The following is a 26,137-nucleotide window of genomic DNA, read 5'->3' on the forward strand; positions in this document are numbered from 1 at the left end:
CAAAACTCCTATGCTGAATAGAGGGTTCAGGCCTATACAACATGAGGAGATTCAGCATTTTTTCAAAAAAAAAAAAAAAAATCAAAGAATAATTAACTTTCAGGATTCATACCAATTATCTACAAAGTGTTAGAATGACACGGAGTTGTTCTTTCAAGTGAGGAATCAAAGGCCTCTCTGAGGTGTTGATAGCTCTTTGAATTTTTTTTTTCCTTTTTTTTTTTTCTTTTAGGACCCTATATATGAAATTCTAATTTAGATCCTATAAGGAAAGGAGAACTTCTAATACATGAAGATCCCTCTTATCAATAAAGCAATGAATAAATATGCACATGTATATATTTGATAGCAAGTAATACTGACTCACTTGCATTCCTCAGAATAAGGAATATTAGCACTCAAAATGACAACGTTCTAAAAAGTAAAACTATAATCTTATACATATAAGGGGATATTGAACAAGCAGACATTACATAAAACATTGAAGAATTCAAAATGTTGTTAGACTGATACTATTCTATACTTTTACTTTTTATTGTGTGACATGTAGAAAAAGTCTAGTCTAAAAATTATTTTCATAAAGCAAAAAAAAAAAATTCACCAACTTTAATCACCAAAGGCCCCTCCCCCAAGAACAACAACAAACACCTTAGCTCATTTTATTTATTTTAAAAATATATAAAATGCTATAAAAGTTCCATCTTGTAAAAAATGGAATGAATTTCATCATAACTAATTTATAATACTTTCAGCCTGGTGTACGTTTGTTGTACCTCATTTTTGTCATATATGGCCTAAGTCACTCCCAGAAAGTAATTTGGAAATGAAGACAATTATGAATTCATCTATACAAGCCAGACAGAATCCTAAGGAAGAGTTACAAAAAAGAAGAGAAGGTACTTGAAAATGGTCAATAGTCTGCTCTTGCTGTCTTCTCACAATAGAATTTAAGGAAGCTTTAGAGTGGAAAAACATTTTCACTGTCATTGAAGGTTCAGTGCAGCCAGTCAGCATACTGTATATTTTATTGCAAATTTAAATTATGAGAAAATAAGCCTCATACCAAAATATTATGGATATTTATGTGATTTTTAAATAAAGTGCATGTATATTCATGGGGGAGGCGACTTAGATGCTAAAAGGGAAAAAAAAAATCCACATGTGGGGTTGGATAATTTAAAGTCATTTTTCAGTCTTTTAATCAATAGCCAGCTTCATGTTTCCATTCATTAAAATATTGCTCCATTGTATTCCTGAATTTCCAGGAACCAACATTTACTGTAGATATGATTTTTTGTGGCTTTAGCCACTGGACAAAGCGTTTCATTTCCAGATAACTGCTGTGTTCACTGTAAGGAATTCCTGCAATACAGAAAAGAAAATGGTCGTTCCTTTACTAAAGTCATAATAACCACAAATAAATTTTGCATGCAAGAAACTTTTTTAAATGTCAAAATCTTTTGCCAACCATAATGATTTACATTTCCTATTATAGGTAAAGAAGATAAATTTACTACCACACTAGAACTAATGTATATCTTTGCTGGATAAATATATATGATATTCACTTTTATTTGGATTTTCTTAACTGGGTCTTTTTTCCCCTCATTCTAAGATACTCACTGGATAGCTTTTTCTTCAGAGCTCTATTTTTGATCTATAGATTCTAAGTTTTTGAGACTACGGAAAACAAGAAGGATAAAGGGCTTGAAAATCTTGATTTTTGCTAAGTTAAAAGAAGAAGGAAAAGGAGAATAGAAAGCTGCTCTTTACTATCACTTGCAGGCCAATGATTGTATAGAGGAGTGTAGAGGAATCAATTTGGAAAACTGGAGCCTAAAATTAGAAATGAAGTTTTTAGAGGCCAACAGGGCCCCTCTCAAATGGGCCCACTAATATACAAAAGAAACTTTTGCTTAAGCTTACTTTTTACTGAAGAATTACTTTGGAGGTAAAAACAAAAACAAAAACTGGGAAATTAAGACTAAAATAACTCTAATGACAAAGGTCTGTTATTGACACTTTCCTGCTTTTCATATCCCTCCCTGCCCCCACTTCCTTCACCCTTCATCTCCCAACACATCCTACACAACTTCTGAACTATATGATTGCCCACTATTTACTTTTAAGAGTTTTTACATTTCCCTTAAAGTGTATTATCACTGGCAAAAATCAGGATTGAAGTATTATTTCTAATATTTAATTGTATGGTAGATAGAGATTCCTTTACATCATCAAGTAATTTCAAGCATTTTTTTTTAATACCAGAGATTATAGTTTATATAGTATACTCATTGAACAGAAAAAACCTTGAAATACTAGCAATTAATGTATTAATTTTTCATAAATCTTCTTTTCAACCTCTGATAAACTATAAAATCAGCATGGATATGAAAAATGGGAGTTTAAACACATACCATATATTGAAATATTTCCTTTGGTTTGGGGAACAATATCTGCTAAAGAGCCAAACTTCTCAGAATGTGTCCACCCTGTAGGTCGGAAAGCCAAAATGTTTTCATATTTCCCACCATATTTGTTCAAATGGTTCTGCAAACCCTGTCAAATAAAAACAACATAATGATCCAATGGTATAGGTTGATGAACTATATGAAAATATTATAAAAATTTAAAAGGTATACTATATTAAAACAATAAATCAATAGGAAATTTTCATTTTTTCACATGTTAAATGTCAAGCAACAATTAAGTAACACTTCTAACAACATATCAAAATATTCTTTACTAGTTATTTAGCTGAATCTAAACATTAAGTCTGAGAATAGACTTGAAAAGATGGAAAGATACAAATAAATTCAGAGAGCATATTTAGAATTAGAAAAGTCCTTATTGTTCATCTAGTTCAACACCTAAGGACCAGATAAAGACAATAAGGATCAATCTATTTAACAAGTGTCATGCCTCTGTACTAGGAATAAAAAGAAACTTGCTTTCAAAGAGCCCATATTCTAACTGGAGGAGACAACATAATCATTGAAGAGTTCCACTGAAGGAAAATCTAGTAGTTTTTAGGGGGCATCAGCATGACTAATAGCAAGGCCTGAGTGTTGCAGTACAACAATTTTGGGAAAGGAGAACCTGATAGGATCTGGGTAGGACTTAAAGGGGTAATGCACATTAGGCAAATATAACAAAATTACATAATGAAAAAAAATGAGTAAGACCAAATCACAAAAGAAAAGACAAAAATAATTATTAGAATTTCATACACATAATAATGATAAACTTATACATTTAAAAGAGATTGAGCATACTCAAAAATATATATATCCAAATTAATAGAAAATAAAATGAAATCTTAACTCAGTTTCAGAAAATAAAAATGAACAAAGCAAAAAAGAAAAATCTCCCACACATGAAGTAGTATTTAATCTAAGTTTTAAAGGAAGCCAAGGATTTCAAGAGGCAAAAGGGAGGGTGAAAATGGGGGGAAAAAGCCAGAAAAAAAATAAAGAAAAATGGGAGATGAAGAGAGAAAGCAATAAGAAGAGCAGTCTATCTGGAACAAAGTGCATATGGAAGGAAGTCGAAGAAAATTGGAAAGACAGGAAGAGGTCAGGTTGTAAAGGAAATGCTAGGTTCTTTACATTTGATTTTGGAAGTAATAAGGAACCACTAGAGGTTTTCCAAGAGAATGGAAGGGGACAGTCTAGTCATTTTGGTTTATTCCTCTGCAAGCTATAGATTTTCTCTCTCTGGAAGTCTTCAAGGAAAGGCTAAATTACTGTTTTTATCACATGTGTAGTAGGATAGGCTCTTTTCCAGTTATGGGTTAGACCAGCTGGCCACTAAAGTCCCTTTTGATTCTAAAATCCTGCGGTTCTGATTCCATGGTATCTTAGCTTATGGATGTACGAATGCCAGTATATAGACACACACACACACACACAACCAGTTTATCTTTTTATACTTATATGTGCATTTTCAGCATTTATTTCAGCATTGTTTTATAGCACTTCCTACTATAAAAGTCATCAAATTCCAGAGTCCCTAGACCAAAAGCCAGTTATCATCTCAGCCATTTAACCAGTCTATTACTGCTTGCTGCTATAAAAAATTCACCAGAAAATTCTCTCAGAGGTCACATGTGTCTCTATTACCCCTTAGGTAATTCTCATTTTTAATTGTTTAGATTATAAAGTATTACAATAATACACCAACACCAGTAGAATGTTAGCATGAAAAAGATGGGCCTCTGTTTCAGCTAGCAGTTTGGGGTTGTGGAGAAGTTTTATAATTTCTCTAAAATAATCCAAATTACTCTCTTTTGCTTTAATTCTGGGCTCACCTTAGGTCATCTGGTCACAGTGCCTGTCCAAAATACATACACAAACACAATTTCTAAAGGTTTTCTATCTATCTGCATGACCTATTCTGGATGACAGGCATTTTTTATCCATTTGTATGTTTTTTTTCCAAAGAGGAGTTTTATAATTTCTCTAAGATAATCCAAATTGCTCTCTTTTGCTTTAATTCTGGGCTCACCTTAGGTCATCTGGTCACAGTGCCTGTCCAAAATACATACACAAACACAATTTCTAAAGGTTTTCTATCTATCTGCATGACCTATTCTGGATGACAGGCATTTTTTATCCATTTGTTTGTTTTTTTCCTAGATGGATGGTTAGGGGAAACTCATAAATGATTAAAGGTCTCAATCATAATAAATAGATTAGAGAAACAGAAAATAGTCTACTTCTCAGACCTGTGGAGGAGGAAGGAATTTATGACCAGAGGAGAACTAGAGATCATTATTGATCACAAAATAAAAGATTTTGATTACATCAAACTAAAAAGTTTCTGTACAAACAACACTAATGCAAACAAGATTAGAAGGGAAGTAACAAATTGGGAAAACATTTTTAAAGTTAAAGGTTCTGACAAAGGTCTCATTTCCAAAATATATAGAGAACTGACTCTAATTTATAAGAAATCAAACCATTCTCCAATTGATAAATGGTCAAAGGATATGAACAGACAATTCTCAGATGATGAAATTGAAACTATTTCCACTCATATGAAAGTGTTCCAAATCACTACTGATCAGAGAAATGCAAATTAAGACAACTCTGAGATACCACTACACACCTGTCAGATTGGCTAAGATGACAGGAACAAATAATGATGAATGTTGGAGGGGATGTGGGAAAACTGGGACACTAATACATTGTTGGTGGAGTTGTGAAAGAATCCAACCATTCTGGAGAGCAATTTGGAACTATGCCCAAAAAGTTATCAAACTGTGCATACCCTTTGATCCAGCATTGCTGCTATTGGGCTTATATCCCAAGGAAATACTAAAGAGGGGAAAGAGACCTGTATGTGCCAAAATGTTTGTGGCAGCCCTTTTTGTAGTAGCTAGAAACTGGAAGATGAATGGATGTCCATCAATTGGAGAATGGTTGGGTAAATTATGGTATATGAAGGTTATGGAATATTATTGCTCTGTAAGAAATGACCAGCAGGAGGAATACAGAGAGGCTTGGAGAGACTTACATCAACTGATGCTGAGTGAAATGAATAGAACCAGAAGATCTCTGTACACTTCAATGTTGTATGAAGATGTATTCTGATGGAAGTGGATATCTTCAATATAAAGAAGATCCAACTCACTTCCAGTTGATCAATGATGGACAGAAATAACTACACCCAGAGAAGGAACACTGGGAAGTGAATGTAAATTGTTAGCACTACTCTCTATCTACCCAGGTTACTTATACCTTTGGAATCTAATACTTAATGTGCAACAAGAAAATGGTATTTACACACACATATATATTGTATCTGGGTTATATTGTATCATATGTAAAATGTATGGGATTGCCTGTCACTGGGGGGAGGGAGTAGAGGGAGGGGGGGATAATTTGGAAAAATGAATACAAGGGATAATATTATTTAAAAAATTACTCATGCATATATATACTGTGGAAAAAAAATTCTAAATTTAAAAAAAAAAAAGGTCTCAATCATGAGGCTTACTGATGTTCTGGGGCTTAAAAGCAGAATGTCTAGAAACATTGGAAAATTTCATAATTTAAAAGAAGCCATACTATATATATATATATATATATATATATATATATATATATATATATATATATATATATATATATATATATATATATATATATATATATATACCGTGTTTCCCCGATAATAAGACACTGTCTTATTATTTTTTTGGGACTAAAAAACACCAGAGGGCTTGTTTTCAGGGGAGGGCTTATTTTATCCTCCATCATGCCCCTTTTATCCTCCATCATGCCCATTTTAGCCTCCATCATGCCCCTTTTATCCTCCATCATGCCCATTTTAGCCTCCATCATGCCCCTTTTAGCCTCCATCATGCCCCCTGAGTGCTTATTTTATTCTCCATCGCTTACTGAACTTACCGAGTTTTTAGATGGTCCTGTCTCAGCTCTACTCCGCGGCGCTGCTCTCAGTAGCGCCAGCAAGCAAATCACCAGGGAAAAAGAGGATGACGCGCTCACTGCTGCAGCTCTGATTGGATGCAGCTCGGAGTGCGACGTGCGTTTCACCCGGGAGGGGAGGGCGGCGCTGCTTACTGAAGGTACCGCTACGCAGCATATAGCGCAGGGGATCACCATGATGACCGTTTTCATAGTAAGTTCGATAGGGCTTATTTTCGGGGGAGGGCTTATTTTAGCGGAATATTAAAGAGTATGTGGGTGTCTTATTTTCAGGATAGGTCTTATTATCGGGGAAACACGGTATATATATATATATATATATATATATATATATACATGGAAAATGATTAAGTCTCCAGTCCAACAGGGCAAGAATACTGTGTTTAGCATTTATCATTTTGTTTTATGCCTTGTATCAATTAACAGATGATCAAAAAAGGTTATTTTCCTTATTAAGTCTTTCAAAGAATCCTATACACTTTTGATGTATTTAAGACAGATACTTTGTTGAAAAAAATTTCTATGCTAGTATTTTGTCCTAACTAATCAAATGTTCTTCAAGAATAGTCAACACATGATATATATAGTATGATTTTGCATCATGTCATTTTTTAGTCTACTGTAATGGTAAAGAAAGGGATCAGGACAGTTAAGTGGTGCAGTGGATATCATGATGAGCTTGGAGTCAGGAAGACATGTTCCTGAATTGAAATCTAATCTCAGATACTTTACTAGGTGACTCTGGGTGACTCACTTAACTCTGTTTGCCTCAGCTTCTCCATCTATAAAATGAGTTGAAAAAGGAAATGGCCAACCACTCTAGTATCTTTGCCAAGAAAACTTCAAATAGAGTCAAAAGAAGTCATACATAACTGAAAAATGATGACAAAAAAGATGTGGTCTATTATGTCTACCTGTTCCCTGCTACTATTCCCTCATTAAACTCTTGATGCATGTACAGATCTATGCTCATTACACTTTATATAAAGGAGGAAGCTGACAAATAGGTTGCTGATACTCTCTTAGGTTGCTGTTTTATCTTCTATAGTCTCTATTATAAAAGGGTTTGGCACATGTCTGTAGGCATATTTCTCAGTTTCCAAAGACTTGTGTGTAAAAATACAAGTTAATATTTTACCACATTCATTTAGCACTAGGCTTGTAGTCAAGAGGTAGTGGTAAACTACAGAATATATATTTGAATTTCAAGAGGTTTGACCTAGATAACATGCACAGAAGGTATTTGCACTGTTTAAAAGATATGCTCTGGATACAAGTTTGCCTTTTTAAAATACCACCATTTTTAATGCAATGAAACAAACTGGATAAAATGTAGTATTAATCATGAAAAGGTATGATATACTTTTTCATTATTGTTTTGTAGAGTCATCATAAAATTGTTAAATTAGAAGTGATATAAGAGGTCACTAAATCCAATCCATACCTGAACAAGATATTTTCCCCTATATCCTACATGCCTGATGAGTGGCCATGCAGTCTTTTCCTTGAAGAAATTAAGTGAGAGGGAATCCATTATTTCACTCTGGGATAGAATGATCTATTAAGTAATTTCCCCTTAAATAAAGCCTAAATTTGCCTTTCTTACAGCTACCAACTCAGTGCTTATCATTCTGCCCTGTAGGGGAAGCAGAACAGCTCAAATAGACCCTCTATACCAAAGCCCTTTAAATACTGGGAGACAGTTATCATATCATCTCCAATTTTTATATCTTCAGGCCAAACATCATCAATGTCAAATGGCAGAAAGTGGCATCCAAATCTAATGAACTTGCCAGAAATGATACATAACAACAAAAACTTATCATGTAGTATACCCTGAAGAATTCATAGGTAAATGCAAAAGGCTACACACACATAAAACTATTTGTAGACAATGCCTAGTAAATCCCAGTGAATATGGGAAATATGAAGAAAAGTTTAAAATTTAAATGGGGACTAAGTAACATGATAACAATAATAAATAGGTCAAAGAATAAATCAAATCTGATAAAGTAAAGCAATACTTTAAAAAAAAATAGATCTCAAGTCTAATACAGTGACTAACTTTGATCCCAGAAATTTAATAAATGACATACACCACCTTTTTCTCAGAAAGACAGTGAACTACAAATGCAGGAGCAGCTATGTATTTGTCAGGCATGATCAATGTGTCAATATGCTTCACATAACTATTTATTTGTTACAAGTAAAAGTTCAACTATGTGAAGGATATCATTAGAAAATAACAGTAATATTTTTTAAAAAGTTCTCTAAAAGACATTTAAAAAATAACATGACAAGGGAGCCTGAAGTTATTATAATTATCATGGAAGCCAACTTTTAAGAAGTATCAATTTTAAGATATCCTCCACAGAACAAAATACTTCTCAAAATCAATAGGTCATTCCTAAAATTAGAAAAAGGGTTATGTCTTTTGAAGGCAACTTTGATTAATGAGCTCAAGATTTCAAAAATATGTTTATAAATTTGGTTTAAACATTTGTTAATGTATTGAAATTTTTATTTGTTTAGATTAATGAAAATCAACTATAAAAGTGTCACCTCCACAGTAACAGAAAAGTTTAATAACTAGGACAAAAGGCATTGTCTTCCTCTTCCAAAGACACACCAAAAATACTTATTCCCTTTTCATGATAAAATGACAGTGCTATAAATGAAGTAGCATATATCACAATAAGTATTAACATGGTATTTACTGTAACCACCATAAAAACCACTTCCTAAAATTCCTTTTGAAAACCTATTACTTTGGCCTAGGATAATTAGAAAGTCAAAATCTATTTTATCTTGTTTTGATTAGGTCTTTTAAAAATATATATGAATTTCATTTGCTCTTTGATTTTAAATGTCAAAACACTAAATATGAATAAACTTTGGCAAGTGAAAAGCTCTCAAGATACATTACTACATAACAGGCATATATTTGAAGAAATTACCTTAAAATTAATTTGCATCATGGGAAGAAGGTGTACTAATGCACTACTCCAGTCTGTAGTAATGAGAGAATTAACTTCTTGAAGCTCTAAGCACTGTAGTGTTTTGTACTTTTCCTGGGACATGCTTACTTTGGAACCTAAAACATCGGCAATTGCTATAAGAAAAAGGGAAGATGAGAAATAATGAAATTATATTATTTGATTAAAATAACTAACTTGAAATTAAAACAATTTTTAAAAACTTAGCAATGCATAATTTTTGTAACATCACCTTAGGGAAAAAACTAAAGAAACTCGTTAGATAAATTACATGAAGTAAACTGTTGGAAAGGCAAAAAAGATTTTGTTAAAGGGATGAAATGTGATTAAGAATGAAGATAATACAGAACCTAAGAGTTAGAAGGAACCACAGAGAGTTTATTTATACTTGAATAAGAAATTCTTCTTTAATATTAATGACAAATAGTTATTCAAACTTTTCCTGAAGACCTTCAATAAGGGGGAAAATTTTTATCATCTTGAAGGTATCCTGTTTTATTTCTAAATAACTTTAATTGTTAAGGAAGTTTTTCCTTACCTCAAATCTGTCTCTTCATAATTCCTGTTAGCCTGAATGACTTTGAATTTTAAAAGGTCATCTAATTAGTTCATCCCTCAATTTTATTAACTAAAAATTATACCTCGGGCATTTTAGAAGACTAACAGATAAAAGAATTCATTTTATAAAATACCAAAAGTAATACAATAATTATCAAAAAACTCTACCCACTGCAAAAATGATTGAAGAAGCAAAAAAAAGTTGTAACTTCATTAATTAAAATACTTAGTTTTAATTGCTCTAGCATGGAGGAAAAAAGTTAAATAACAATCATCTTAAGAAATATGAAGACATTTCACCTTAATCATCTTTTAGGAAAACTAAATGCTTATGGAGTATGAGTGTTCTCAAAGAAGCCAAATATTTAATAATATTAAGAATGCCAAAACATGCATCTTTAAATATGTCCACTATGCTAAATATTTTAAAGTTCAAATATATTTCACATAAATTTCGTCTTTAGCTAAAAAGTTTAAAATGCAACTATTTGGGGGAGGGGATATTTAAAAGAGAAAAGTACTACATAAAAAGAATCAGATAATTATGTAATAAGGCAAATAGATGTAGAAACATGCTACCAAATACCTAGGAATATTTTCTCTTTTCCAATAGAATAAGTACCACAGACAACAAGAGTACGTGGGGATAGGGTTACTGTTTCAAAGGCAATGTTGATAGCAAACTGAATAACTTCTTGCTGTGAAGGAAAAGTATATTCTGGGCTGCAATATCTGAAATATAGAAATGGGATATATATATATTAATAGAATGATTATGTCATTAAGCAATATGCTGTTTTAGCAAATGAACATCCACAATTACATATAAGCAATTGTATAGTATACTAACATCACTGCAGTTTTCTTAATTATCTGCTGCTTTTCCATTTGTACTCAGCTATAGAAATTTAGTTCAATTCAGACATTAAAAAGCACTATAAAAAAGGTACTGGTATAAATGCTAGGTAGTTTCTGGCCAAATTCTAAACTTTTAATACTTTTTTCTTCATAAATTTCTTACTGATATACTATTAACCATTCAGAAACTCTTTGAAGAATATTTTTATTTAGCAAATTGTTCTATAGGTTTCAATTTTTAAAAATCAGTCATAAAAGAAAATTCTATTTATTTTTCATTTCTTTTAACTACTTTTGGATTAAAAACTCAAACTATTTTAGATATAGTTCAAAAATCAATGAACTTTAATTAAAAAAAAAAGTAAATGAATTATCAAAACGACTTTGATGCCTTATTATGTCATGGAGCTTACTAACATTTATACCAGTACAATAATGCTCTACACTGGTCTGGTAGCTCTACTAAATAAAAAAGGTATATGTATGAACCTGATTCCTGACCACCTAAGCCTAAGTTCCTTAAGGACACGAAATGGTTTCATTCACTTCTGCTCTCAGGCAATTCTCTTCTTCTTGTATCCTTGGATCCCACCACTTGGTCTTTTTTTTTTTTTTTTTTTTTTTTTTGCTAGAGACCTCTGGTTTGCCATATTACTTCATGCTGGCTCCTCACCAGTACGATGAATGTTCCCTTCTCCCAATTTCCAATACCTCTTTATGTGTTATCTTTCAACTTTAGAATGTAAGCTCTTTACAGGCAAGAACTACCTTTCTTGCTCATATTTGTAACTTCAGTGCTTAGCACAGATCCTCTTCACAAAGTAAGTGTTTAACAAATGCTCTATTTCTAGCACTTAGCACTGTGCCTTACCCATAGCACATCAAGATAAAAACTTGTTAGATTAGGCTAGATTCTAATTAACTCATCAAAGCATCTAGACATATCCCATTTGTCCTGATAAATATAATACTATATAAAAATAGTCTATGGACTACATGGGTGGCTAGGTGGCCTGGAGTCAGGAAGACATCTTCTTGAGTTCAAGTTTGGTCTCAGACACTAGCTGTGTGACTCTGGGCAAATGACTTAATCTTGTTTGCCTCAGTTTCCTCATCTATAAAATGAGCTGGAGAAATAGCAAACCATTCCAGTATCTTTGCCAAGAAAACCCCAAATGGATTCACAAAGAGACAAATACAACTGAAAACATCTGAAAAAAAAAAAAGGATAATAAATCATTTACTATGCAAACTAATGATATAACTGGGAATTTTACTTTACCAAGTACTCAAACATATGAATTTCAATAGTTTCACATACTCTTTAAAAAAATAATAGTGTTTTATTTTTCCAAATATATGCAAAGATAGTTTGCAATATTTACCTTTGCAAAATCTTGTGTTCAAAGGTTTTCTCCCTTTCTTCTCTCCTACCCCACAATGATAGCCAGCAATCTGATATACATTAAACAAGTTTCACATACTCTTAGTTTCCAAAAACAAATGTTTTTGGAATGTTTAGTTATATTTAGTTACCAAAAAAAAAAAAAAAAAAAAAGACATTTTACAACCAATGGAGCACTCTTCAATGAAGGAGCAAAGTACTCCCACAGAATTATATTATCACTGAAAAAAAAAAAATCAATACACAAATAAAACTCTCTTACGTTGTATCTAAGTAAAGTGTATGGATTTTCTGGTTGGCAAGAAGAGAATAGCGTTCCATGGAAGGATCTGCTCTGAAGTCTCCAGTGTGCAACGTAACAGTTCCATTTGGAAGATAAAAAAGGATCATAACAGCACCTGGACAACTAAATATCAAGACATTGTAAATATGTACCCATTTCAGTAACAATGAATTAACATACTTCATTAACCAATCAAGATGCAAAATTATGGTGCAGAGCAAAAAAATTTAACTCTAAATACATTTAAAGATTATCAGGAGATTTGAAAATATTCAAAATTCTGGGAAGCAAGGTAAATCACAAGGAAGGAAAGTCATTATTTTTGGCCAAAAATGGACTACTCTTAAATGTCCTAACAAGAAAATGATTGTAGTAGAGGCAACAGGAGAATGAAATGAATTCTTGGCTTACAATCAGAGAATTTGCATTCAAATTCCAGCTCTGCTACTTGCATCTACATGTTCCAGAATAAGACACATAGCACCTCCAGGCCTAAATTTCTTTATCTTTAAAATGAAAATACTGGATCAGATGTTTTTAAAGGTCCCTGACAGTTCTAAATTTATGTTGCTAGAAACAGAGTTAGAAGATCTAGACAAGTCATTTTACTTCACAGAGGACTATTTTCATTTTCTGAAAAATGTAAAATTTAGATGCATTATACACATGTACTTAAACTTGGAGGATTAAATGCAAAATGGTATATATTATGAAGTCAAGAAACATTTATTAATTGCCAACCATGTGCAAGATAGTGTGTAAAGGGCTGGGAAAGCAACCTTTCAAATTGGTGAATGCTAAAAACTAGTCAAGTAATTACTCTTTTCTTAACATTTGAAAAATAAGCTTATTTTGAAGTAACTTGCATACTTACTGATTAGCATCAAGCAAGACAACTTTGATACCATTTACTGTACACACAGTGTTCATTGGCAGAGGATGAAGGTATTGTTCTTGCACACAAAGCTTGCTCTTTACCAAATTGCTTGTTATCTGTAAAATAGGAAAAATTTGTTACAGCTATAAGAAAAATTTAAATGAGATTAATGTTCTTCCTCAAACTTGTATCCAAATTCTTTAGAGGATATAAGAAGTAAATGCTCAAAAGTACTGAATTAGTAATCAAGAGGTTCAGAGCCCAGCACCAATCATTATACTAATAGCCTGTACTACAATTAGTGACTGCTTTAAAGAATTTAGAGGTCAAAAAGTAGGAAGTTTTTAGTCATTTCTTTTCAGGAAAGTGTAAAAGTTCAATTATCTTTTTACTCAAGTTGTTTATATGGTTATAGATATTTTACAAATTCTTTCATGTTACTCTTAAGTAATAGTTTTTCATCCTCTTACCTTACTACAATAAACTGGAAATGTAAATTTTTTTGACAAGCCAGCATAATGGTCTGAATGAAAATGTGTGAGGAAATAGGCTGTACAGCCCTCTATTGCTCCATATTGAAAGGCATCAACAGTAAATGTAGTTCCTAAAATTAAAAAAAAAAAAAATTGCAAGTAGAAAATATCTTACTCTCAGTTCTTCAGCCCATTTCTAATCAGTTGTCCTGATTTACCAAAAGCCCTAAATACTTTAGAAATACAAGGAATGATGACATTCTTGGGCAAAATAATTCTATTACGTAGAATGCAAAGTATGTTGTAAAGCTTTCTTCGTAAATAACTGCATAAAATAAGGCTAAGTGTTAAGATTCTAGTGAATTTTTAAATATAATACTTATATTAATATTTATACTTATGAAAATCTTTTGCTTCTAGGATAATTGACAAAAGAATATTAAGTTCTTGTATCTAATGAGCATTGACACTCTAAAAATTGACGCTCAGGCAAACAACCTCAAAAAATGTGCCTACTACTTCAATATTAATGTGTAGTATGAAAATTTAGGGCTGATTCTACCAAGAAAGTATATTAATTTTGTTCTAAAATATGATGTCTCTATGATGTACACAAATCATGCATATATACACACGCAAGGCTAAAATATAAACATAGAATAGCATCTAATGCTAGAAAAAACCTTAAGAGGCTATATAGTACAAAATGTTGTCACTTTGAGATAAATAATCTGAGACCCAGAGAGGGTGTGACTTATATAAGATCACACAGTAACAACTTAGAGCTAGATTAGGAATTAAGGATCTCTTCACTATCAAAGCTCTTTCCATTTTATCATTCTGCCTTCATTAGACTTTTTTTTTTTTTTTTTTGATGGGGGTGGGTAGCTGATGCTTATTATGATTGGTTTTATATTTCATTTGGATTATGAAATTATTTACTTCAATTATATAATTCATCTGACATTTTTCTAATAAATCACCTATACTTTCTTACCCTTTATGTGAAAAAGCAGAGAAACAACCATATTCTGATTTAAGAAACTATGCAATATTATGTATAATATGTAGCAAAAAGATGGGAAATGTCAGGAGATATAAAGCACATAACAGTATACATTTTGAAAAAAATAGGCAAAGAACACAATGAAGCTCAAGAAAGGTGCTTGTGATTTACTTTAAATGTGTTACAATGACAATTTACCTGGTATTTTCTTGTAGAAGGGACATTTCTTTTTCTTCAATCCTCCTTCAGAATAACCTTTATCTTGAAACCTTTTTCTCCACCTCTGTGATCCACCTCTAGCTATTTTATTTGTCAATTGTTCACGCTTATTCATAAGCTCATCAGTTTCTCTTAATTGTGTATTTTCTTCTAGTATGGCTGACTTTCTAAATCTTTTTCTTCTTTGTGACCCTTCACAAGATGATTTCACAGAGGTTTCAGATCTATTTAAGTTGTGTATGTCAAGTTCCAAATCATCCAGAGAGCCTTCCCTTTTTCTCTTTCTCTGTCCTGACTGTTTTTCATTAGGACTTGCCTTTTTTGTTCTTTTCAAAGAATTTTTCTCTGGTGTTTTCTCTTCCTTCGCTTTTGGTGGTAGTCCAAAAAACACACCTATATCCATTTGCTTTAATACTTTAGTAGATGATCTTGTGTTTGAGTTGGGAGTACATGGCAGTAATATCTCTGTAGACATATGTGCAGTTGTTTTATTATGAAAAGCTTCCATATCTAAAACTGAAGCCTTACTACCTAGGTTATTATCCAATGCTTCCCTGCAGAAATTTATGTGATTATTCCTTTTATCATGAAAGGATGAATTTGATTCTTTTATCATTTCACTTTGAGTTGACTCAGGAGAAGTGTTTTCTTCCTTGCTTTCGAAGGACTTTGACATTTCACTGTTAAGTAATTGTTGAGAAGCCCAACTGCAAACATCTGATTCTTCAGAAGACATATTCCCTCTACTTGATTGGGATGACAACAGTTTTGGCTCATCAGAGGCCTCTTTACTGACTTGATATTTAGAAGAATTCAGCTCCCCAATTAAAGAAGCTGAAAAGCATTTGAAATGATTAGCACATGCTGTCTCAGAAACCTTGATCCTCTCATTTGGGGAAACAGGTTTAGACAAATCATTTAAAGAGTGGGCTATATTCAATTCTTCATCATATTCATTCTGGTTTATGTAACTTTTCATTTTCCTGCAGTCAGGCTTATAGTCCTTCTGTAAGGTTTGACAGAGTCTTCTAAACAGGATACAGCTGTCATCCTCATCTTCAATGCTGCAATTTTCAGAGTTTTCAGCAATAAATAGTTCCTTTTGTGAATTCTCTAGCTGCTCCTCTATATCATAAGTTTCTTCATCACTTTGGAGAGGAGAATAGGATATTTCACAGTCGCTGAGATCAGCTTCTGGCAATGGAAGGTTCAAATGTTCTGAGCTGTTCTGTCTGTCTAATTCTTCATCAGGAAGAGGCAAACCAGAGCTCTCAAGTTTGTCATTATCAACAAATTCTGTGAACTGCATAGTCTGTTGGGATTTTGAGATGTTTGTGGAAAATGAAATCTTTTTATTAGTTTCATTTGGAGATTGAAGTTTTCTTGGACTCAATGTTATCAACAAGGGATCATTTGAAACATTTTTCTCATTCTCTGTTTGTTTCTGACACTGAGTCCCTCTTTCCTTAAGGCTACAGAGAAAGCCTGATTTAGTATCATTGGAACAAAGAAGCTTGCTGCTTGACATAGAAGTTGGAGAGCTAAAATAATCATTCCCTGCTCTACTTTGAGCAAGCAGAAAATGAGCGTAGCGTGTGTAATGAGAAGGAATTGTAGAAGTACAGAGAAGACCATCAGGACACTCTAAAAAAAATTTTTTTTGAGAGAGAAAAAAATCAGGATTGTTAGAGTAACATTTGATTATATTTGCATGTTAAATTCAGTAAAAAATTTTCAGTATCAGCAGCCAATAATAAATTGGCATTTTGAAACAAGTGGTAGATTTAGTCAAAAAATCTGGATTCAAATCCAGATGTTCTGCTACTTACTATGCGTGTGACCTTGGACATGTCATTTTCTCCTCTTAGTCTCAGTCTCAATTGTAAAATGAAAAGGGTTCAACTAGACAATCTTTAAGTTTCCTTATAACTCTAAATCTTGCAAACCTACTTTCAAACATAAAGTATTAGCATTGTAAAATATTAGAAGGCCTCTCTTTCTCATTATACATTTGACTTTCAACATTTGGCAATCTAAACAAATTGGCTCTCTCTATTCCTCAAAGATGGCACATCATTTCTCATCTCTGCATCTTCTCATAGGCCATCTTCTACTCCCTCCTTACCTCTGTCAAGAGTGCTTTTTACTCAATCCACAAGTATTTATTAAGCACCTATATGCTAGACATTGTGCTGGGAGGTGGAGTGTATGTGGGAGGTGATAGTGAAGGGTGAGAGGTTTCAAAGACAAAATACATACTTTTTTTTTAAAGCACAAATATAAAGTTAATACACACACCGTAGTTAAATGCAAGATAATATGGGAGGGAGGTTACTAATATTGGTAAAGAGATGGAGAAAGCCCTCTTGCAGAAATTGGCACCTGAGCTACTTTTTAAAGGAAAGAGGACTCAATTTGGAGGAAATAAGGAGATAATGTATTTTAGGAATGCAGGACACTGATACTAGTGTGAGGAAATCAAGTATCATGAGTGAGAAAAGAGAGAAGGCCAATTTGGCAGGATCCCAGAAAGTGGGAAGAGTAATGTTCAATAATGTTGAAAAAAAATGAGTTGGGGGCAAGTTGTAAAGGGCTTTAAAAGTCAAACAGGTGAGTTTACATTTTATCTTGAAGAAATAGAAATTGAAATTAATGGAAGGTCACAAAAATCAAATCTGTGCTTAAATAAAATGATTTTGGCAACATCATGTGGGATGGACTTGAAGCAGGGAGACTAGTTAGAATTGGTTGCAATAATATATATGACAGATGATGAAGTCCTAAATGAATTTTCAATTGTACTTCTTTTAAGATGAAACTTCCACCATCTTCTGCTTGAAGCCTTTCTGGGTTCCTCCTTCCTCTCCCCCTTTCAATAGGGATATCAGTGCCCTCTCTCTCAAACTTCTCTATGAATGTATACATGAAAAACTTTATATATATCTGTACTTACTCATTTTATAATTGTGTGTCTATAAGTATTGTTCCCTCATTAAATTGGGGGGGGGGACAGGGTGTTGGGACTGTCCTATTTTTTGAACTTGTATCATTGGTGTGCTAATAAATGTTTAACAATTCTCAAAAAACACCCCAAAAAGCACACGAGACATATAAGTGTAATTTGCAGTATTAACATTTTCTTCATCACTTAAGACCAGAAAATACACAAAACATTCAGTCAACCCCTGATTTTTAGCTGTTCCTAATTTCTAATGTATCAATGTTCACAATAATTTACTAACAATTCCCAAGAGCTAGTTCCAGTATGATCTCTTATATTCCTGTTATCAACCATAGTCCCTGGCACATAGTAGGGCCTTAAAAATACTTGTTGATTGCATCCAATTTCCATAGTCAAAACAACAGGAATCCTTCCATTTGTGCTATTCAACTCTAATTAGAAAAGATAGACTCCAGAATTCTAAACAAAAAAAGACAGCAAGATCAAGCTTTGACAATATGTGATTTTAAAATATGGGCAACAATTCATTTTTCTTGTAAAAGAGAACATTGGGAAATTTAATGATTTTCTTCTCCTTGAAATTCTAGCTATAAAGGTTCTTTAAAAATATAATGTTTCTTTCACTTTATATTCCTTCAAGAAGCAGCAGCATGGAATAATGAATAGAGGACGAGAATATAGTCAGAAGACCTAGTTTCAAGTCCTTTCTCAAATAAATAATAGCTAAATCATGACAAAAAAAAAAGTCACTAGTCTCCTGTGTCCAAAGCAATTCTATAAATAGTAAATTACATTGAGTTTCCAATTTGTATTTGTGGAAGGAATTTCCACATTTCAGAGTTTTCCAGATTGCTGCAATCACAAGTCCTGGCCAAAAAAAAAAAAAAAAAAAAAAAAAAATCCTCCAAGGAGAACAACAAACAGATGCTAGCTAAATTCTCATTAATTTCACTATTGAGCAGTTGAACAGGAAGCAAAGAAGAAAGTGAACAAGCATAACTGTCTTGTAGAACTGCAGAATATAAAATCAAGTTTAAGAAATTGCCAGTTTTCAATTTATAGACCAAAAGCTCCAAGAATACAGCCTAACAGCCCTAGTGTTTTAATTAGTTTAAAAAAAGTTTAAAGCAACAGTAATTTTAATGGGATATTGCTGTACTACATAACATTCAGCTATGTTCAGAAATTATCTTGTATAAATCTGTCTACATATAAAACTAAATTAGAAATGAGGAATAAGTCTGGAATAAAATTTAGCTGTTAACATTTAGGTCTTCACATTCTAGATATAAGATTTATGAAAGCAGACAATCAAAAATACTTGTAAAATATTCTGGCATATCCCAGAATTATCAAAACTATTATAATCTGGTCCAGACTAAGAATACCATAGGAAACTTCTCAAAGGTTGACAGAAGGCATTACTCATTATAGATCAGAAAAATAAAAATAAAAATCTTCAGTTTGAATTCTACTTTAATACTATCACAAATTAAACAGAATGTTTTAAAATAGTCTTCAATTTTATTAAGTCACTTGAATGCCAAAAGTACCCAAATAAAGGTAATTTCATCTAAGTGGCACCCCTATTATAGGGACTCCTTAGATATCTCTCTCCCTCTCCACAGTAAGGAAATCAGAACTAAGTAACTTGCCCAGCTAGTGTCAAGTTTCTGGGGTCAAATTTGAATCTGTTTCCTCTTGACTCTATCCACCTAGCTGCCCCTAAGACCTCCTTACATTAAGATTTTTCTATATCATGATAAATTCAAACTTCTTAGAAAAGCAATTGGTAAGTTAAAATACCAAAGGTTTCAGAAGTTTTTGTTAATTTTTTATCCTGCTTCTTTGAGGGAAAAAAAATGGCATGTAAACAGCCGATTCAGATGTTTAGTATACACAATTAGATTATGGTCCAGCAATAATGACAATTGGCAATAATAAGATCTTGTAAGATTCTAAAGTGTCTTCTAAATCAAAGAATGATTATTTAATCATGGGACTCATGTACCTAAATTATTAAAATCACAAGCAGGTCTGCTGATTACATGTTACATGCCTTTAAGTAAATTAAATAACCTCTAAGGTCTTATCAGGAAGATCATATAAAATATATGTAAAACAAGCTGCAAAATTTTTAGTGCTATGTAAATACTATTACCTTACGTCTTATTTAGGTTCAGACTTTTTTGGTCCATGTGCCCCTTGGGTAGAATGGTAAAATCTACTGACCAGAATATTTTTAAATGCATAAAATAAAATACATTGAATTACAAATGAAAACAATGATACTGAAATAACCTTACCAATTATTTAAACTGTTCAAAGACTAGCCTCTGTTAAAAAATAATTATTATTAAAAATTCACCTAAATTTAGACAAACCTCAGAGGTCATTGCTTATATTTTATAGCTAAGGAAGCAAGTTACTTGCCCAAGTTCACTTAAGTATGAGAGTTAAGAAATTGACAGTGAAATTGATATTTTGTTGCCTCTGTAGCTGAAACCTTATTACAATTTTCCTTCTACATATTTCATCATGGTGTATACACCATGCACATTTACTGGCTTCAAAGCCAAAAATACACTTTCTTTAAATGTGTTTATAAAATGATATAATAGATATGAAGAATTTTTTTGTAAAAAGCTTTAAAAACTTCCTTACAAAATTATTCCTGTTTATACCTTGCTTCATAGGAGAAGAAATCACTTTATTCACCTTTCTTAAATCTTTTAAACTGTATCTTTAACAAGCCTCAAGGAAAAAAAAATATATATATTCCTGAGTCTCATCTTCTTTCTTCACTATAATCCAGTGTCTTTCACATCCATCCTGGAGTCCCAAACCCTCATTTAATTTTCATTCAATTGATGGATATTGAGCACACCTCATCGTTTTGGGCGATCACAACTCATTCTCCTTCACTGTAAAAGCTTACCTGTTTGTGAGGATTGTGGAGCATCCAAACATTCAGAAACATGCCACCGAGGCGTCTGGCCCAGCAGTGAGGAAAAAGGCATTTGGCAGCTAGGACAGTATCCACTGTAAACTGGCTGCTGTTTTGTTGGGGTTAATTTTTTATTTGTCTTTCCAACTTTTGCTTTTGTAGTCACTTTATCCAGGGACTGCTGAATGTCACTGGCACTCCTGAGATTAGATTCAGACACAAGTGTCTGAGAGCCTCTTTCTCCTAAATGCAATTCATCACTCTTAGGTTTTTCCTTAACTTTCACAGTCCTTTTGATTTTACTTTCACATCTTTTTAATTTGCAGTTACCATCTATTGCTTTTTGAACAGAATTAGAAACATCTGAATTCCCCAATTTTGGTTTTCTTATGGATTTATATTCCCAGATATCTTCTTCCAATAAGCTTTCTTCTGACATGATGAAGCAGCAGTATCATCAAAACAAGACCAAACTTGGATGAAATGGGAGTTCAAATTTTGATACAAAATGACTGTATTTGCAATTTTTGTCTTTTTTTTTTTAAAGACAAAAATTTAATTCACTTTAAAAGCTTAGTTTTAAAAATGATTACAGTATGTTAAATTCCCTGAGGCTTCGGAAAAGAAACTGCTTCAGAGGAAAACTGCAGTAGTTTTCTGCTTAAAAACAAAAAAAAAAAATTCTGCAGGAATATTTATGCCACGATAAAAATTTAAAGTTTCACATATGCAAGGACTAATTATTTGGGGTTGCTGGTTCATTCTGATAGTTAACCAGAGTTGCTGTAAAATAGTCCTAAATGTAATAAATTAGAGCTATTTCCAAATTCAAGCACCTAAGAATATTTCAGAATTCCTAGCATTAAATTGTGCCAAAATTCAGTATTTCAGCATACAAATAGTGTTGTAAAAGGGATGACAACTCTGGCCCGGGTGGCTCTAGGTCTAAATTGCTCCACACAGAACTTAGTTTTTTTTTTTTTGTTTTTTTTTCTCCTGGCTGACAGGTGCAAGAGCGGTTCCAAAAAGGGCACGACCGTATCCCCGGGTCGGACGTGGGTAAAGAAGAGGATTTCTTGGAGCAGCAGGAAATCGCGTTCCTGTCATTCACAGCAGCAGGCGCCCAACGGACTCCCGGGAACAATCCAGCATCTTCCACTGCACAAAGAGAAGGACAGGGCTCTGAGGGGGAGGGGCCCAGGGACCGAGTCCCTAACTCCTGTGGACGAGTGTCCCGGGGCGCTGACGGCCAGGGGAGCCTCGGGGCGCCGTGCCCCAACATGGCTTGGGTTCTGAATGGGAGTCGGGGCCCACTATGTGCCCAGGTTCGGGCCTGGCGCCATCCCGAAGGGGGTGAGAGAAGAGCCCCCCAGAGCGAGCCGGCGCTCAGCCTTTTATCCAAGAAGCCGGCCCTGAGGGACTCGCGCCTGCAGAAACGCCGGTGGCATCCCCACCTGTGCCCTCAGCGCCCGCCCCCGGCCCCGCAGGGCTGCAGCTGCATCCTCTCCCCCCGGCTTCCCCCTTCTCTGCTCTCCCGCGGGCTCCTCACTAACCTGTAGTTCGCTGCAGTACTTTCCACACCGCGGGGAGGAGGACAGTTCTTCCCTTCCGCTTTTGCGATCCCCCCGCCCCCACCTCTAATTCAGAACGCGGCCTCTTCCATTTTATTTACACCTCGATTTTTCGGAACTTTGCGCTTCTTTTGAGGCGGGAACATCTTCCCGCTCCTCGGACTGTGTCGAATCGGCCGGTCCTAAACCAATACGGGGCAAGGGGGGGTCTTCAAAGTGAGCGCAAGGAAAATATGGTTATTTGAATTCACTACTTTGATTTAAATACGTAATTTCCTTTTACACCTCCAGGGTCTGAGAGAATCCATCGACCTAGGGGCTTTTCGGGATTGTATTTCTCCGGCCTTTTTGCCTACGAATCTGCCGTTGCGAATATTTACGTTCGGCGGCAGGGAAATGACCTAAGTAAGGTAAAGGTGTGTCTGTGTGTCCGACAATTTCGCGTAAAGTGATTTTTAAAAATGATTAAGACTTTAGCGTTTACGACTTTAAACGTAACAAGACCTAGGCTAGAGTCCAGTCCCGCCGTGGAGAGAGAAGTGAATGTGCCGCACTGAAAGCGAAGGGCTGACGAGACTTCCTTCCATCCCCTCCCCTTCCTCCTCCACACCCCCCTCCGGTCCCGGGGAAGGGATCCGGCTCGCGCTGCGGACAGCAGCTGGGAACATGGCGGCCCGCCTCTCGGCCCTGCTGCCCGCCCAGACGTCGCTGGAGTACGCGTTGCTCGACGCCGTCACCGCGCAGGAGAAAGACAGCCTGGTGTACCAGTACTTGCAGAAGGTGGACGGCTGGGAGCAGGACCTGGCCGTGCCCGAGTTCCCGGAAGGTGAGGGACCCCGGGCGGCCCCTCCCTGCCGGAGGCGGTGGGGAGGGGGCCGGGAGCCGGGCCTGGCGGAGAGGAGGCGCCTAATAAATGTCCGACGTCTCCTCTCCTGCGCCTCGCCTCAGCCCCGCGGCCTCCGGGCCTCCCACGTTCCCTGAGGTTTCTCTGGAGTCTTCAGCCCCTTTTCTCCCCGGGTCACCCGGAGGCTTCGTTCTGGGGCCTTCTGCCAAAACCCAAGGCTAGCCAGCCCCTGCCCTCTGGGAGCGTAGAGTCTGGATTCGAGCTAAGTGGAAATGTAGAGAGCCGCCCTTCCTTTCACTGGTTTCGGCACCCACCTAGGAGGGCGCCGCCGCTCCGCCACCCCCGAGGGCTGCGCCCATTGCCCCTGCGCTCTAGGGCATCCAGCATCCGTGTGCCCCACGGAGCCCGTCTTTGCCCCCTGTTCCCTGGCAGAGTGGACAGAGGAGAGGCCTTCTCTAGGTTTGCCGTGGTGGAGGTGAACTGAGAGCTCATGCATTGTTAACCAGTAGCGAGGCTCAGTTATCACCCCTTGGGAAGCGGGCCGGCCTTTCCCTGGCCACGGGGCACTTGCCGAAACTGGACACCCCTCAGGACTCTCCACTCACCAAGAGCAGAGCAGCTTTTCCTTGGCCAAGCCCTAGTGGGCTTTCACCAAGGCATGTTAGTAAGTTCTAGAAGGTGTGTATCTACAAGACAAGTCCAGTATTTATAGAGGGCTCGAGCTTTCAGCGCTATATTCAGCGCTGTAGTTCAGCTCCGTGTTAAAACCCTGGAAAGACAAACAAGCAGGAAAACAAGTCTGCCGTCAAACTTCTAGTCAGTAAGCCAGAGGGAACCTGAGGAGTCCCTTCCTCCCATTTTACAGATGAAGAAACTGAGGAGAGACACTAAATTACTTCTGTAGTGTCCCGTAGCTGGTAAACTCGCGAGATAAATTTGAATCCAGATGGAGCAGATCCTAATTCTGATGCCCGATGTGTTACGTTAGGCTGGTTCTGAGGCTTTCTTAAAAATGGACATTAGGAAGCATACAGATTTCTTTTGTTTTATATGAATCGTACTGTAACTTATACTACTTAAAATAAATGAATCTTTGGCAGGGGCTGAAATTTTTTAATGATGACTAATTTTGTTGTAATGGTAGTTGACTTCTAAAATACCATACCACTAAAGGCCATTGTTTGGAGCTTTGACTTCTGAGGGTCAGCTGAGATTGATTACAGATTGTCCTTTTTTGTTTAAATTACTCTCTGCTTCCCATTACTTTTCTTGCTATAGATAAACATTTCGACATTGTACAATACTAAATTTTAGTAGAATATTCTTTGAAATAAAGTAAGATAGAGGCCCTATCTGACAGTGGTTCACAAACTTTTTAAATAGGGGCCCAGTTCACTGTCCCTCAGACTGTGAGAGGGCGAACCCTGCAGGAGCATAAACCCCCCTCTCTTCCCCACTCTAGTTTGAGAACCCCTGCACCTATCAGATTAGATACATATAGTCCATGTATCCAAGTTCTCACAAACATATTACCAAGATTTCAGAGGGATCTGATCATTATGACAAAATGTTGAAATGTTTTCTGTCTTGGTTTGCTCATTTTAAAATTGATTTTGTAGCATATAAACACTTTACCCATAAGAAAAAGCTGGAAGCTGCTTAGTGTTAGAAATAGTATAATTATAAGGGAGTGTCTTAAATAGTATAATCACTCTTGGTGCTTTCTTAGAAAAAGTTGGGACTTAATTAATTCATGATGTTATACAAATAAGCTAGAAGAAAGACATGCCTTAGGGGTAAAAAAGCTCTAAACTTGGAGCCAGGAAACCTGGGTTCACAATCTGCCTACAATCCCTAACTCGCTGCTTTACAATTTCCCCTTCTGTATTAGTCATGCTTTCAGGTTTGCACATTGCTTTATGTATGTTCTCTCATCTCTTCTTCACATCAGCCTTTTTTTTTTTTTTGGTAGATGCTCTAGATATGCACATTTAAAGGATGTTATTACTTTATCCATTGGTAATTATTTTTCTTTGATTTTTCTTAAGTTTTTATTGAAGTTTCAAAATTGAAACTGCTATCTAGCTTTTCAAAATAACATAATAGCAGTCCAATAAATGTTAAGTTCAAAAAACATCTAAGTGCCTCATATCTAATAAATCACTAGAATACTTAGCACAGAAATAAAACAAAATAAGAAAAAGCCCAAGGTCTCTACAAATAAGTAAAGTCAAGATGATATAAGAGAAAATCACTAGAAGGAGGAAATCAAGAAAGGCTGGAGGAAAGAGAACTCTTAAAAATCACAAGTAGAAGGGTTTTGAGGTGTAGAGATGAGAAGGGAGTATTTTTTTTTTCTTTTTTTTGCTGAGGCAATTGGGGTTAAATGTCTTGCCCAGGGTCACACAGCTAGGAAGTGTTAAGTGTCCAGATTTGTTAAGAGACCAGATTTGAACTCGGGTCCTCCTGAATTCAGGGCTGGTGCTCTATCCACTGCGCCACCTCGCTGCCCCAAAGGGAGTACATTTCAAGCATGAAAGAGCCATAAGTGCCAGGCTGAAAAATTTGTATTTCTATACACTCACTATACACTATATTCTATATTCTATAAACAGGGAAGATCCTCTAAATACTTTTGAGCACAGGAAGGACATAATTGAAGTTGCTTTAGGATGATGATTTTGGA

The 26,137-nt window shown here is 35.1% G+C and overlaps 2 protein-coding genes across 2 annotated transcripts in view; one reads left to right on the plus strand and one right to left on the minus strand.

Moving 5' to 3' along the window:
• Positions 1 to 652: 652 nt before the first annotated feature.
• DCLRE1A (DNA cross-link repair 1A) lies at positions 653 to 22,890 on the minus strand. The gene is made up of 10 exons (XM_074295658.1): positions 22,590 to 22,890; positions 21,028 to 22,194; positions 15,107 to 16,771; positions 13,900 to 14,033; positions 13,427 to 13,545; positions 12,532 to 12,675; positions 10,593 to 10,738; positions 9,410 to 9,564; positions 2,418 to 2,559; positions 653 to 1,362 (listed from the first exon to the last, which is right to left on the minus strand). Exons 2-10 carry the CDS (start codon positions 21,473 to 21,475, stop codon positions 1,202 to 1,204), a joined length of 3,114 nt encoding a protein of 1,037 aa, XP_074151759.1. The 5' UTR covers positions 21,476 to 22,194; positions 22,590 to 22,890; the 3' UTR covers positions 653 to 1,201.
• Positions 22,891 to 22,986: 96 nt separating this feature from the next.
• The window catches only part of NHLRC2 (NHL repeat containing 2), a 72,389-nt gene continuing 69,238 nt past the window's right edge, over positions 22,987 to 26,137 (plus strand). The window contains exon 1 of the mRNA XM_074295659.1: positions 22,987 to 23,433. Coding sequence (XP_074151760.1) covers positions 23,151 to 23,433 — 283 coding nt within the window. The 5' untranslated portion in view covers positions 22,987 to 23,150. The remainder of the gene's footprint in view (positions 23,434 to 26,137) is intronic.

Source organism: Sminthopsis crassicaudata, chromosome 2 (genome assembly GCF_048593235.1).
Source record: "Sminthopsis crassicaudata isolate SCR6 chromosome 2, ASM4859323v1, whole genome shotgun sequence".
In the NCBI taxonomy this organism is placed as follows: domain Eukaryota; kingdom Metazoa; phylum Chordata; class Mammalia; order Dasyuromorphia; family Dasyuridae; genus Sminthopsis; species Sminthopsis crassicaudata.

What these genes read in the sequence shown, in the direction of transcription:
- DCLRE1A (XM_074295658.1), bottom strand. Translation starts at nt 21,475, where the DNA reads ATGTCAGAAGAAAGCTTATTGGAAGAAGATATCTGGGAATATAAATCC. An exon ending in TCCACAATCCTCACAAACAG is followed by an intron (nt 16,772 to 21,027) that starts GTAAGCTTTTAC and finishes AATTTTTTTTAG; the next exon opens with AGTGTCCTGATGGTCTTCTC. An exon ending in AAAAGAGAAAATATTCCTAG is followed by an intron (nt 9,565 to 10,592) that starts GTATTTGGTAGC and finishes TTTTTCTTATAG; the next exon opens with CAATTGCCGATGTTTTAGGT.